Raw genomic sequence first — 13861 nt, 5'->3', positions numbered from 1 at the left:
ACAACTAGAAGGACCCACAACGAAGAATATACAACTATGTACTGGGGAGCTTTGGGGAGAAAAAGGAAAAAAATAAAATCTTAAAAAAAAAAAAAGTTGACGGGGGCAGGGGGGATGTGGTGAAGTGGGCCAGCGTGGTTGCATGGCCTGGTTGCATAGTGGTTAAGTTCATGCACTCTGCTTTCGCGGCCTGGGGTTCATGGGTTTGGATCCTGGGTGCGGACCTATGCACCGCTCGTCAAGCCATGCTGTGGCAGTATCCCACATACAAAATAGAGGAAGACTAGCACAGATTTAGTCCAACAATAATGTTCCTCACACACAAAAAAAACTTTGCGGGCATAAAAAGGGGGTGGGCAATAAGATGTTTATTGCAGAGCAAAGAATCTCATCTTGGGGTCATAATAGTGGACTGGACTAGAAGCTGACTTTTTAAATTCAAAAATAGTGTTGGTGCCCTTTTTTTTGGTTTGTTTATTAAATCCATTTTTAAAATCTAAAAGGAAATTATTTTATGTACTGATAGATCCACTTGCATGACAGAAAATATATATTTTCCTACACATTTCTCTAGTTCATATAATATACCTTAGAACCTTGTTGTCATTTGCTCTGATTACATGGGATTGTAGATACTGTGCATGGAATTTCATGTTGTGATATATCACAGTTAGCAAGTAAAGTGTTTCACATGGTTTAAACACTGGAGGAATTTTCTGAAGTAAAAATCGTGTATGGATATCTACTAAGATAAAAGGATCCTTTAGGAGGTCTTGTGCTCCATAAGGGTAGGGACCATGTCGTTTTTAGGTTTATAGATAGGCCTGACACATAGCAGGCAATTAGTCAAAGTTGGTTGTAGATTGACTAGCTTTTCCACTGACTTTCCCTTTGACTTTGGAAGAATCTAGAATGAGCCTATGATTAAGGGTGGCTTTTGCCCAGTACTTCTTCAGTTCATGTAATGTAGCACCCCTTTGTTCAGCATGTCAGGTATTTGCTTCACAAGGTATAACACATTAGGTGTTTTAAAAATAAGACGTGGTCCCTGTCCTTAAGAATATTGCCATCTCATTAGATAGGGTTTATACAGATCACGACATGGGCAGTATAAACAGTAAATGCCTTATGCTCAAATGTGCCCATTGGATGTTAGGATTTGTAGTTCACCAGAATTTCAGGGAAGTCTGAGACAGACCTTCAAGAACCACTAAAGAAATATTAATAAATATTTATTGGATATGCAGGGTTATAGGCCAGGCACTCTGGGGAATACAGAATGACTCCAGTCTAACACAAGACAGATTGCTTTAAGCACTATAATAGAAGGATAAGTAAAGTGCCATGGGAATATGAGGAAGGAAAGATTGAGACTGGGGGATTATGGAAAGAATGCTTCTTTAATTAGGATTTGAATTGGAGCTTATAGAATTAGTAACTTTAATTGCTTCTCGGCCTTTTGGCTAAGATCAAGTGTAGAATTAGAAACTTTAATAGGCAGATAAAAAAAGAGTTGCATTCATCATAGGTACAAGATATTTTGATGCCAGCCTTTTTGATACAAAGCTGTATTGTTGTTTGACCCATTGTGAAACTCTGACCTTTTATTCTAAACCCAGTGATTTGTGAGGCAGACGTTCTTGAGCCATCCATGAGCACTCCTGAACTCACTCTATCTCTTACCTTCTGCCCCAGGCCTAGGGATTAAGGTTAAAAAGGAGTTTGGAGATGGATTGGGAGTGAGAATTCAGATAAAACTACACATAACTGGGAGTCTTGTTGATCCTGCAGTGGTCCCTTGGTATCTGCAGGGGAATTGTTCCAGTACCCCATGGTTACCAAAATCCACAGATGCTCGTCTCTTTTCTAAAATGGCATAGTATTTGCATATGACCTTTGCACATCCTCCTGTATACTTTCTCATCTCTAGATTACTTATAATACTTAATACAATGTAAATGCTATGTAAATAGTTGTTATACTGTATTGATTAGGGAATAATGATAAGAAAAAAAGTTGGTACATGTTTAGTACAGATGCACCCATTGTAGGCGATCTGTGGTTGGGTGAATCCAAGGTTGAGTGAACCTTTGGATGCAGAACCCGCAGGGCCAACTATATATAGCTCAGGGTCAAAAAAAAGTTTATCCTGATTCTTATAGCTTGAAAGGTTTGCATCTCATATTTTGTGATTTCTGTCTTAACAGTTAGATATCTCTTTTTTAAATGTTTTTGTTGTTTTTGTTTTGTTTTGTTGAGGAAGATTGGCCCTGAGCTAACATCTGTTGCCAGTCTTCTCTTTCTGCTTGAGGAAGATTGTCGCTGAGCTAATGTCTGTGCCAGTCTTCCTCTATTTTGTATGTGGGATGTTGCCACAGCATGGCTTGACGACTGGTATGTGGATCTGCACCTGGGATCCAAACTGGTGAACCCTAGGGCCCCGAAACAGAGCACGTGAACTTAACCACTATGCCACTGGGCTGGCCCCTAGATATCTCTTTTTATTTATTTGTTTTTTTGAGGAAGATTAGCCCTGAGCTAACATCTGCCACCAATCCTCCTCTTTTTGCTGAGGAAGATTGGCTCTGAGCTAACATCTACGCCCAACTTCCTCTACTTTATATGTGGGTCACCTGCCACAGCATGGCTTGACAAGAGGTACATAGGTCCGCACCTGGGATCTGAACCGGCGAACTCCGGGCTGCTGAAGCGTAGCGTGTAAACTTAACTTCTGTGCCAAGGGCTGGCCCCTAGATATCTCTTTTTAAAATGGGTCCTAGTTGGGTTACATTTATCAATATAAAGCAGGGCTGTCCAATAAAAATATAATGTGAGCCAAAGATGTAATTTTCTAGCCACATTAAAAAAATTAAAAAGAAACAAGTGAATTTAATTTTAGTAATACATTTTATTTAATCTGATGTATCAAACATTATATTAATGTGTAAACAATATGGAAATTATTAATGAGTTATTTTATATTCTTTTTTCCCCATTCTTTTTAATCTTTGAAATTTGGGATGTGTTTTGTACTTAAAGTGCATCTCCATTTGCATTGGCCATGGTTCTAGTGGTCACATGGAGCTAGGAGCTACCATACTGGACCGTGTAGATGTGGAGGTTGGACAGCTGAATTTTTTGTTGTCTTCCAGACAAAAATAGAAAGTGAAACTTCTTTAAAACTGATTGGGTCCTAGAGATGGTCGTGGTACTTGATAATAAAAAGCAGCAGGTTTACATTTTTGGGGCAGTTTGTTGAGAAGGGTTACTAATGCTATTATTTTCATACCTTTAGTACCTTGTTGTAATAAATAAATGGATTTAGGAAATGTGTTTTGTTTGTCTTAGTTTTTACTGAGATAAAAAACACTTTTATGTTCAGTAATTGAAACACTTTTGGTTTTAATATCACGCTTCTTGTCTCGTACAGGAACTTTACGATGAACTGGCTCCTGTGTCAAGAATCTCTGCAGGCGCCGTCTCGAGCTTTCTTTTTGCGGCTGACACAGTCCTCTGTGCTACCTTTCTATACTTTAGTGTTAATCATTTGTTTTTTTTCTATGCTACAAGTTATTTTTAGGAGAATTAAGTAAGTACTTATGAGAATCAATCACATTACTAACTGATATATTATGGAAATATATAAAATACTTATTTTACTATCCTTCCAATATTTGTGTATTTGTTTTAGGGCTTCTAATCTCATTCTCTCTTCATAAATATGTAAAATATCGTTATTAAGTTAACCAGATAAATTTCAAATTTAAGCTTATGCATCTAAATATGTTGGGGCCGGCCCAGTGGTGCAGCGGTTAAGTTCACATGTTCCGCTTCGGTGGCCTGGGGTTCGCCAGTTTGGTTCCCGGGTGTGGACATGGACCCGCTTGGCATGCCATGCTATGGTAGGCATCCCACATATAAAGTAGAGGAGGATGGGCATGGATGTTAGCTCAGGGCCAGTCTTCCTCAGCAAAAAAAGAGGAGGATTGGTAGCAGTTAGCTCAGGGCTAATCTTCCTCAAAAAATAAATAAATAAATAACTATGTAATGTCTAGGTTTAATTAAGAGTAATATTTAAATCATCAGTTAAACTTTTATAGACATATTGACTGATTTTTTACTTTTTACAAATTTTTACTTAATGTAAGAATAATTGCTTCTATTTAATTTAAATGAAGCTAGTAGTATAAATGATTGTAAATTATAAAATTTGACTATTTTTAAGTATTTTTATCATATTTGAAAGGAGGTTATATGTAATATCTTAATTTTGAGAACTTAGTTATTCAAATTATGAGTTAGCTATATTGACTTAGCAATCAATAGTTGAATGATAATTGATCTTGGAAAAGAAACCTAAAAATCTTTTTCATTATATTTCCTGAACTTTCATATTTGGCCTTCTCTGATCAGTTGTCTTCAATTCTAAAAGCTCTTTTCAAGGACTTGGGGATGGATAAGTTAGGTATTTGACTAGAAAAATATAATTTCAAATTTTAAGAATCACCTGTATTTCTTTTTAGGAAGAAATTTGGGCTTTTCAAATACATATTTTTGAAGTAGTAAAAAAACACATTTTCTTTCTGTAGTGGTAAGTCCCTGAAAGAAACTGTTACTCTCGAAGATGGACGAATTGGAGAAAGGCCAGAAATAATTTATCACGTGATTCACACTATTTTATTGGGCTCTCTTGCAATGGTTATAGAAGGGTGAGTGAACTTTATCTGATCCATTTGTTTTTACAAAGAATTGTCCTTTGTATTGGTATTAAGTGGATACTTTCAAGAATATATTTAGTAAAAACTCCAAATCTGCTTTATAAAAACTCAAAATCTACAAACTTTCTTACTCTAATTAGAATTTACAAAGATGTTTATAGTACAACCAATTGACGTTTACATATTCATTTCATTCATTTGTTCAGAAACTATTGAATGTCTTTCAAGGGCCAGGCATTGTACTAGGTGCTGGAGGTACCGCAGTGAACAAAATTGGACACAGTCTCTAACCTTCTATGACTTATGACCTAATGGAGGTGACACATGTTAACCACACAAAAATAAAATTATGACTTTGATAAGTGAAGGAGAGGTAAATGGTGCTGTGAGAGTAAGGGTTTGATAAATGATACCCTTTTCTTTGAAGTTCGGACTCAGATGAGGAATAAGACATAGGAGTAAGTCAGCTGGAGAGGAAAATAACTTTGGTTCTGATAAAAGTTGCATTGGAGAACACTTCTTCATGTGCGCCAAAAGGGCTTTTAATATCTTTCACCTCCAAATGAGCTTATTGCTCCCACCTCAGGCTTTGCCTCTTGAATGGGCAGAGCATTGGGAAGCCTGCTGCACCTATATACGCTCACTCAGCAGAAGGAAGACACAAAATATAGAAGCCTGGAAGTGTTTGAGCTGTGTGTGCCCAATTCTTTCTCTCACACTCACAGATCTCATAAATCACTGCAAGAGCAGGAGCTATTAAGGGTCTGAAGTAGAGGGATGGGAGTGGAAGTAGGAAGAGGTAAAGAATATTGATCTAGTATGAGATTTCTGAAGTTAAATTCTCTTTAATTATGACTATAGATACTGAATCACAATAATTTTAGCAGTTCCTGTGGTGCTTTTCCCAACAGAAAGCATAGCTATTTTGACAGATTAATTTTTTACAGATCTCTTGAAAATACTGTTTATACACATCACTACTTCAAAAGTACAAATATTGCTGTATTACAAATTTATTTTCATTATTTTATATAAATATTTCAACATAATTGGTTTCCTTTGTAAGCCCGTATATTTTATTTTATGCCTTTAAAAATGTTTTCTTATAGGGGGTCCATAGACTTTATCAGACTGCCAAACTCATGACTAGTGGGAATCCCTTTATGGAAACGTGAAACGAGAGTAGTGGTTGAGTCTAACAGTTAGCATTCCATAATGCCTAATAAGTAGGATGAAGAAATGTGTTAAACCATTAATATTATAAGTGATTCATGTTTTGAGTCTCGTCGCCTTGTAATAGTAGAATTTTGAAGCATGGTTTACCTTTTTTCCCCCTTTACTTTGTCAGTTTTATTTCTCTCTGCAAAAGAACCTTTTATCATTCCCATCATTTTTAATTATTGGATCTGCCATTTTAAATTCAAGATCCTTTTTTGAATGTCCAATCTGCATTATTCTATCATTTGTCCCTAATTCTTTAATTTACTCTCTAGACCTATAAAAGCATAATCGCCTGTTCATGCAGATAAGATGCATGGTCACCTAGTAGATGCCAGGCTCTCGACTAGGTAGGCAGTAGTGATTAAAGGGTATAAAATCTAGGGGCCCACCCCAGGGCCGAGTGGTTAAGTTTGCGCGCTTCTCTTTGGCGGGCCAGGGTTTTGCTGGTTCAGGTCCTGGGCACAGACATGGCACCAGTGGTCAGGCCACATTGAGGCGGCATCCCACATGCCACAACTAGAAAGACCCACAACTGAAAATACACAGCTCTGTACTGGGGGGATTTGGGGAGAAAAAAGCAGGAAAAAAAAAGAGTATAAAATCTCTTTCTTTTCAAAGGCTTCCTATTCTAGATAAGTAAACCAAGAGTTAGAGCAAAATAAAGTACTATGGGAAAGGTATACATAGGGTCCTTTGGTCAGCTAGAAGAGATGTGCTAACTCAGTTATGGAGGGTGGGTAGGGGAAGTCAGTTTAAGGAAGATTTCCTAAATGGGGCGACAGTCTTGAGAGATAAATAAAGATTGGCCAGGCTGTCGGTTTTCTCATGTGCCTCTGTGTGTGTGTGTGTGTGTGTGTGTAATAATCTGGGTAGGGGCCAGCCCCATGGTGGAGTGGTTAAGTTCACTCGCCCTGCTTCCGCGGCCCACGGTTTCACCAGTTCGGATCCTGGGCACGGACATGGCACCACTTATCAGTCCATGCTGAGGTGGCGTCCCACATGCCGCAACTAGAAGGACCCACAACTAAAATATATAAATATGTACTGGGGGGATTTGGGGAGAAAAAGCAGGAAAAAAAAAGATTGGCAACAGTTGTTAGCTCAGATGCCAATCTTTTTAAAAAAAAAAAAAATCTGGGTAGAAGAAGTGTTCTTTTGGAACTAATAGTATGGAATGAGTATGAGGGAAGTAGCAAGGGATATGTCTGGAAACATAAGCAAGGATCAGATCAGATTTTTTAAGCAGAAATTTGACATGATCAGATATGCTTTTTAGTAAGATCTCTCTGGCAGCAGTGATTAAGAAAGGTTTGAGAAAAATAAGGTTAGAGGAAGATAAACCAGTTAAGAAAGTGTCACAATAGAATCTAGAAGCAAGGAACAGTGGAGATGGAGGAAAGGGGCCAAAACGAAAATTTTGGGGAACTGGAAACTGAATAAGTAGTAGTAGGGACTGTGGTGGAGGGACACTAGGAAGAGTTGTAACTCAGAAGCCAAAGGAGGAATTATTAAGTTCCTTAAAATTTAAGTTAATTTTAAGTCCTAGAAAAGGGTGCAGTTGTACCAGGAGGGAGAAACATGTGCATTATGGGATGGAAACACTGATTGTTCTGCAAACTCTGGCTGAAACATTAGTCATATTTAGAGAAGTAGTAGGAGAAGAAACTGAAAAGGTAAGTCGAGGCCATATTTTAGAGGGTCCTGAAAACATTTAGATGAGTTTTCATTTATTTCAGTAGGCACTGGGGAGCCAATAAAGATTTTTGAACAGAAAATGTCTTTATCATAGTTATGTTTGAAGAAGATTCATCTGGCATTTGGTGGAATTGGAGGACAGTCTACAGGAAGAGATGTTAATTAGCAAGCTATTGCAGTAAAATGGTAAGGAAGGGATGGATAGAGAGAAATCAGTGGACTTGGTGCAATGGTCTAATGTCTAGAGCAGGGGGTTTGTGTTCCAGGGGATGTTATATACATATAATTCAATGTGAATGGTGTCTCCTAGCTATAAACCAGACTCTAGTATTGATTCTGCTGATTGGAAGAATAGGTTGATATTTTCAAAAATGGGGAAGTTAGGAGGAAAATACTGGTTGACCAGAGGAAACTAATGCAGTTCCTCTGTCTTAGCAACGTGTATTCTGTATATGTCCACTATTTCTCTCAAGGCCCAAGTCAGTATGCATTTTTTTAAAACTTTCAATAAGTACATTCTTCTCAAATTGGTCATTTTGCTTTCACATAACCCTAGACCGTAAATCAAATTTTTATACCTATTTTCTAATTGTTTTCCAAATGTTCAGTTTTATTCCATCGTGATAAAGATCTCCTTGAGGTCTGTAGCCATGTCTTATTTTTATTTTTTCCACTCCAGTACTTTGGTCAGCCTGCAGTGTATGATCAATAAATGTTTATTAGATGAATGAATATTACTTTGTTTTCCCCATTCCATAGCTTTGCTGTTTTATAAAACCATAATAGTTCACATTTATACTCTGTCCTTAGATTCTTCTAGTTTCCTTTGAGTTTGACATCAAGAAATGTCATGAAAGGATCTTGTTCTCCTTAGTGTTAATTACAAAAGTTATCTCCTGGGGGCCATCCCTATAGCCAAGTGGTTAAGTTCACGTGCTCTGCTTCGGTGGCCCAGGGTTACCCTGGTTTGGATCCTGGGCACAGACCTGGCACTGCTCGTCAGGCCGTGCTGAGGCAGCATCCCACATAGCACAACCAGAAGGACCTACAGGCAGAATATAGAACTATGTACTGGGGGGCTTTGGGGAGAAGAAGAAGAAAAAAAGAAAAGAGAGGATTGGCAACAGATGTTACCTCAGGTGCCAATCTTTAAAAAAAAACAAAAAAGTTATCTCCTGAAATGTTTTTCCTTGATAATCTGTAAGAAGCAATGACATCTGTAAATTTTTCTAAATTCTTCCTCTTTTACCATCACCTAGGATGATGGGTTCCTTTTGTTTCCTCTACAACTTAGAACATAAAGTAATGTGCTGTCTTCTATTTGCACAAGTTCATTTTTCTGTACACCTGGATTTATAATCTTTTTAGGAGCCCTAAGTTTTTAGTCCTTGTTTTTTAAAAATTAATCTCAAAAGTAATCATGCAGATTATAACAAACTATGAAGTGAAAAATGAAAATCCTTCCATCCCATTCCTCAGAGGTCACCACTGTTAGCAATATATTTCCAGATATTATTTTTGGCTGTACTGTATATATCTACATTTTTTTTAAAATCACCAAAAAAACAAGGGTAACAGTATACATGAAATTTCGCATTTTGCTTTTTTGTTTTTAATAATTTATTTAATTAATACCTATTGAAAGACAGTTTCTAATTTTTTTGCTATTAAAACAACATGCTGCAATTAAAACCCTTGTATGTGTTTATGTGTTTCTTTATGAACTTAGGCCAATGTATCTTTAGGCTAGATTGCTAGAGATGGGGTTGCCTTGGAGTATTTAAAATTTTTATAGGTTCTGCCAAATTGCCTTCTGAAAAGGTATAACAGTTAACATTCTCTCCAAGAGTGTAATTTTACTGCACTCTCATCTATATTAAAGCTCTTATTTCATCTTCAGTTTAGTCTTCTTGATTATTTAGGAAATGAATAATAATCTGCTGCTGAAAATTAGACGCTGAGCTTTTTCATTCTTCCCTAACATTGTGGTAGGAAAGAACTCAGAAAAGAGAAATCAGGTAATGATGGTCATAGGATATCTCCTATGTGCCTCCTTTTGTCTTTCCAGCTTGAAATACCTCTGGACTCCATACGTGTGCATGTTGGCAGCATTTGGTGTATGTTCTCCTGAACTTTGGATGACACTTTTCAAGTGGCTTCGATTACGAACTGTACACCCAGTGTTATTGGTGAGTCATTGTTATTTTCTGTTAAGTACTTGTTTCTCTTACAATTATGTAAATGGAAACCACATTGAATACAATTGAAATAGCATGACTAAATCACATTATGACTTAGAGGCGGAAAAAGAGATCTTGTGAAAAACTTTTTTTTTCTGATTATAAAAGTAATGCATTTGAATGCTGACAACTTAAAAAATAAAAGGTAAAAATAAAGGGAATCAGTAATGTGAGAGGCTGTCAAGAATTCATTTTTATGGTATCTTTCTTGGTTTGATTTAAAACTATGATATGTTTTCAATGTGAATAGAACATTTTCACTGTGCCTGCTATGTGCAATGTGCTTCAAATACAAAGATAAGTAAAACTTGATTAATTTCATCAAGTAGATTACAGTGTCCTGGTCATAAAAACAATAAGAAGTATTAATGGCGCTGTCCCATGGCTGAGTGGTTGAGTTCGCGGGCTCCACTTTGGTGGCCCAGGGTTTCACCGGTTCAGATCCTGGGTGCGGACATGGCACCACTCATCAGGCCATGCTGAGGCAGTCCCCCACATGCCACAACTAGAAAGACCCACAACTGAAAATACACAACTATGTGCTGGGGGGATTTGGGGAGAAAAAGCAGAAAAAAGTAAAAGAAAAGAAAAAAGAAGATTGGCAACAGTTGTTAGCTCAGGTGCCAAAAAAAAAAGTATTGATAGAGTGCTATTGGAACACAGAGAAGGGCTATTAATTCAGCTTTTTTAGGGATTCAAAGAATACTCTCTAAACTGAGATTTGAAAGATGGTGAGTTATTAGACAAATGACGGGGAAAGCAAAGGTATTCATGGTAGAAGGAATAAACACAGGTCAGCAAAGAACATGATGTAATCAAACAAAGAAAACAGAGGCAAAGAAAAAGCATGATATATTTAGTTTTGTTGGCATATAAAATGTGAGGTGAGGTTTGGTCAAGAAATGAGACTGGAGAAGTTGAGGAGGGTAAGGTCATAAGGCGTCTGAGTTCATGCCAAGGCATAGGGAGGCACTGAGATATTTCTGTGGGGGTGTGAGAGAGTCAGACTTACCGTTTCCTCTCAGCTCACCTTTAGTTCTGTGAAGGACAGGTGTAAGGGTGAAAGACTCAAGCTAGGAAAGAGGCTGTCACCCAGGTACAAGCCACGGTGGATGGAAGTGATAAAAGCTTCTGTTTATTGAGTGCTCACCATGCTTCAGGTACTGTTTGAAGCATTTCACATACTATTTAACGCTTACAAAGACCCTATTGGCTAAATTTTATTATCTGTATGTTATGGACAAAGAAACTAAAGCTAAAACTGGTTAAATAAATTGCCTGAGATCACGTAGCTTATTATAAGAGTAGAAACCATGATTCACTCAGGTTTTTCTGACTCCAAAGCCCATTCAACTAATATTATGCTATACTGGAGTTAAAAAAGAAATAATTAGAAAAGATTAATGAGACTTGGTGCTTGATTAAGTATGGGAGAGTGAGGAAGAGGGAGAAATCATAGATGTTTCCTAGGTTTCTGGTTTGTATGACTATGCATCATGGCGTCACCAACAGACATGGGACAACAGGAAGAAGAACAGATATTAGCAGGAAGATAATGAATAATTATCTTTAATAATAGTCATGTATTTTGCAAATCTTTTTCCAGAGAAATTTAAACATTCTTATTTTAGCATTCTAGTATATTGATATATATTAGCTATTTTTCCTGTGTTAATTCATTATCTTTTTGTTGCTGCTGTTATTAGCTTTTTAGGTAGCAGTTCAGTGTTCTCTGTAAGCCTTTCATAACTTAAATTCCTGGCAAAATTGTCAAATATTAATTTGCTATTTGAAATATTACTGAGTGTTACCTTTTTTATATCCTACTTTAAATTTATACAGTAAACATGTATGTCTCACTCTGCCTTCAGCATAGTGTGTCTTTAATTCATTAGTCTTCACCTGTCTCACTCTGTGAACTGGGTTCTGTGCTGACTTCAATTTCTCTGAAACTGAAATTTTTATAACTGTAAGAATCTGTGATTGGGCATAAAGTCAGTGTCTAGTACCTCTAAATACATTCTGAAATGTATTTATCCATAACCATTTTTGTTTTAATATTTTAGGCTCTTATTTTGAGCATGGCTGTGCCCACTATAATAGGTCTCAGCTTATGGAAAGAGGTAAGAAAATCAGATTTTTATATCATTAAAATGTACTTTATCTACAAGGTAGTGATAAATTTATATATATGTGCAGTATACTTAAATTGAGACACTATTCTAACAAAATAAAGTGTAATATTCTTAGGAACTTTTCTATTTTATCATTAGGAACATGATAGAAGAGCTAAAACATTTTTAGAATGCCATCTGATGCAATTTGCCATAGTCTAATGCTGTTATTAATTCAGTTTATAATTGGCAAAAGAAATTGCTAAATAAATAAATGTTAATATTAAAAAGCATTTTGGCTTGGGGCCAGCCTGGTGGCATATTGGTTAAGTTCGTGCACTCTACTTCAGTGGCCTGGGGTTTGCTAGTTCAAATCCCAGGCACAGACCTGTATACCGCATATCAAGCCATGCTGTGGTGGCATCACACGTACAGAATAGAGGAACATTGGCATAGATGTTAATTCGGTGACAGTCTTCCTCAAGCGAAAAGAGGAAGATTGGCAACAGATGTTAGCTCAGGGCCAATCTTCCTCACCAAAAAATTAAAAAAAATATTTTGGCAACTCCAAAATTTAAATATTTATAAAATAATATAAATTCTTTGGCTTATCATAATATAACTTGGAACTATTTGCCAATAAATCTGTGAATTATTTGACCTGGAATTTATTTATTTATTTTTAGTATGTATGTGAATGAAAGATACAGCTGCTGATTAATTGTTTAGTAATGATAAAATTATTTATTGAGTCTAGGCAGTAAATTAACTGTAAAACAGATTATTTAGAATATTTGGACCTAGAAGAATGAGCAGGTTACTGAAAGTTAGTAAAGAGATCCATAGCATTTTCTCCGTAAGGACAGAGTTGTAGTATTGTTTGTCTTAAGGTGGTCTCTTAGTCTTTTGAAATACTCTGGAACAGTTTTAAGCTTTCTAGCTACTTATACACACTTTTTGGGGATTTTGTTTTTCATTTTAGTTTTTTCCAAGATTAATGACAGAATTAACGGAACTACAAGAATTTTATGACCCAGATACAGTGGAACTTATGACCTGGATAAAGTAAGAATTGAACTGCCCAAGACTTGCTAAGCTATTAATTATTCTTTGCATGCTATCTAATAGATTCAGGGGAAATAATAAATTAATGCTTTTCCAAATTCTTCTCATAAAACTCAGGAATTTTACCCTGTGTTTTTAGGGATATTTAGTTTTTGATTGGATTTATAATTCTAATTTTCTAATTGAACTCTTCTCCATTTAAAATATAGCATGAATAATTTTGAGATTTGAGACTCTCTTCGTCAAACACCTAGAAATGTGGAATAAAAAGGAACAAATATCCTTTTATTTAAATAGTCAAGAGGATGCCTCTTTTGCCCTGGGTTGGAGGTGGATGAGTGGTAGATTCTAATCTCAGTAACCAAGGTTAATTTTTTAGATTAATTTTAATACCCACACAGCTTTTAATGCCCTCGCAGGACAGGAGATGTGGTCTTGGGCTTATGGGAGCAGAGAATTGTAATTGAGACACCTTTTCCCCTCCTGCAACACACACATATATAACTAAGGAGCCCTTGAAGGGCTACACCATCAGTGAAAGGACAGACTAGCAAAATATCCATCAAGGGTTAAGAAACCATGTCTTTCCTTGGTCTCAGTTCTTGGTGCAAAAAAAAGTCTCTCCTCTGAATTTCTAGCAGTGGTTCTGAATTCACATGAGTTTGTAGTTTGAAATTTCACTTTTCTAATCTAGGAAACCCCAAATCAAGAAGTTATCATAAAAAGTGGTCTGGACTGCCTGAATATCCTCAACCCAGGCTACACAGGATTCCACAAATATAGTTTCATGAAGATGAGCTCTAAGATT

General features: G+C 36.5%; 1 protein-coding gene across 8 annotated transcripts in view; it reads left to right on the top strand.

Moving 5' to 3' along the window:
• The window catches only part of DPY19L4 (dpy-19 like 4), a 59257-nt gene that overhangs the window by 34379 nt on the left and 11017 nt on the right, over positions 1-13861 (top strand). For all 8 annotated transcript variants that reach the window (XM_046642250.1, XM_046642251.1, XM_046642252.1 and 5 more), the window contains 5 exons: positions 3431-3589; positions 4590-4709; positions 9703-9823; positions 11941-11997; positions 12971-13053. In XM_046642250.1, the coding sequence (XP_046498206.1) occupies positions 3431-3589; positions 4590-4709; positions 9703-9823; positions 11941-11997; positions 12971-13053 (540 nt within the window). The remainder of the gene's footprint in view (positions 1-3430; positions 3590-4589; positions 4710-9702; positions 9824-11940; positions 11998-12970; positions 13054-13861) is intronic.

The sequence above is a fragment of the Equus quagga genome, chromosome 16 (genome assembly GCF_021613505.1).
Source record: "Equus quagga isolate Etosha38 chromosome 16, UCLA_HA_Equagga_1.0, whole genome shotgun sequence".
NCBI classification, from domain to species: domain Eukaryota; kingdom Metazoa; phylum Chordata; class Mammalia; order Perissodactyla; family Equidae; genus Equus; species Equus quagga.
Note: the sequence above shows the minus strand (reverse complement) of the source record. Positions and strands in the feature narration are given on the sequence as shown.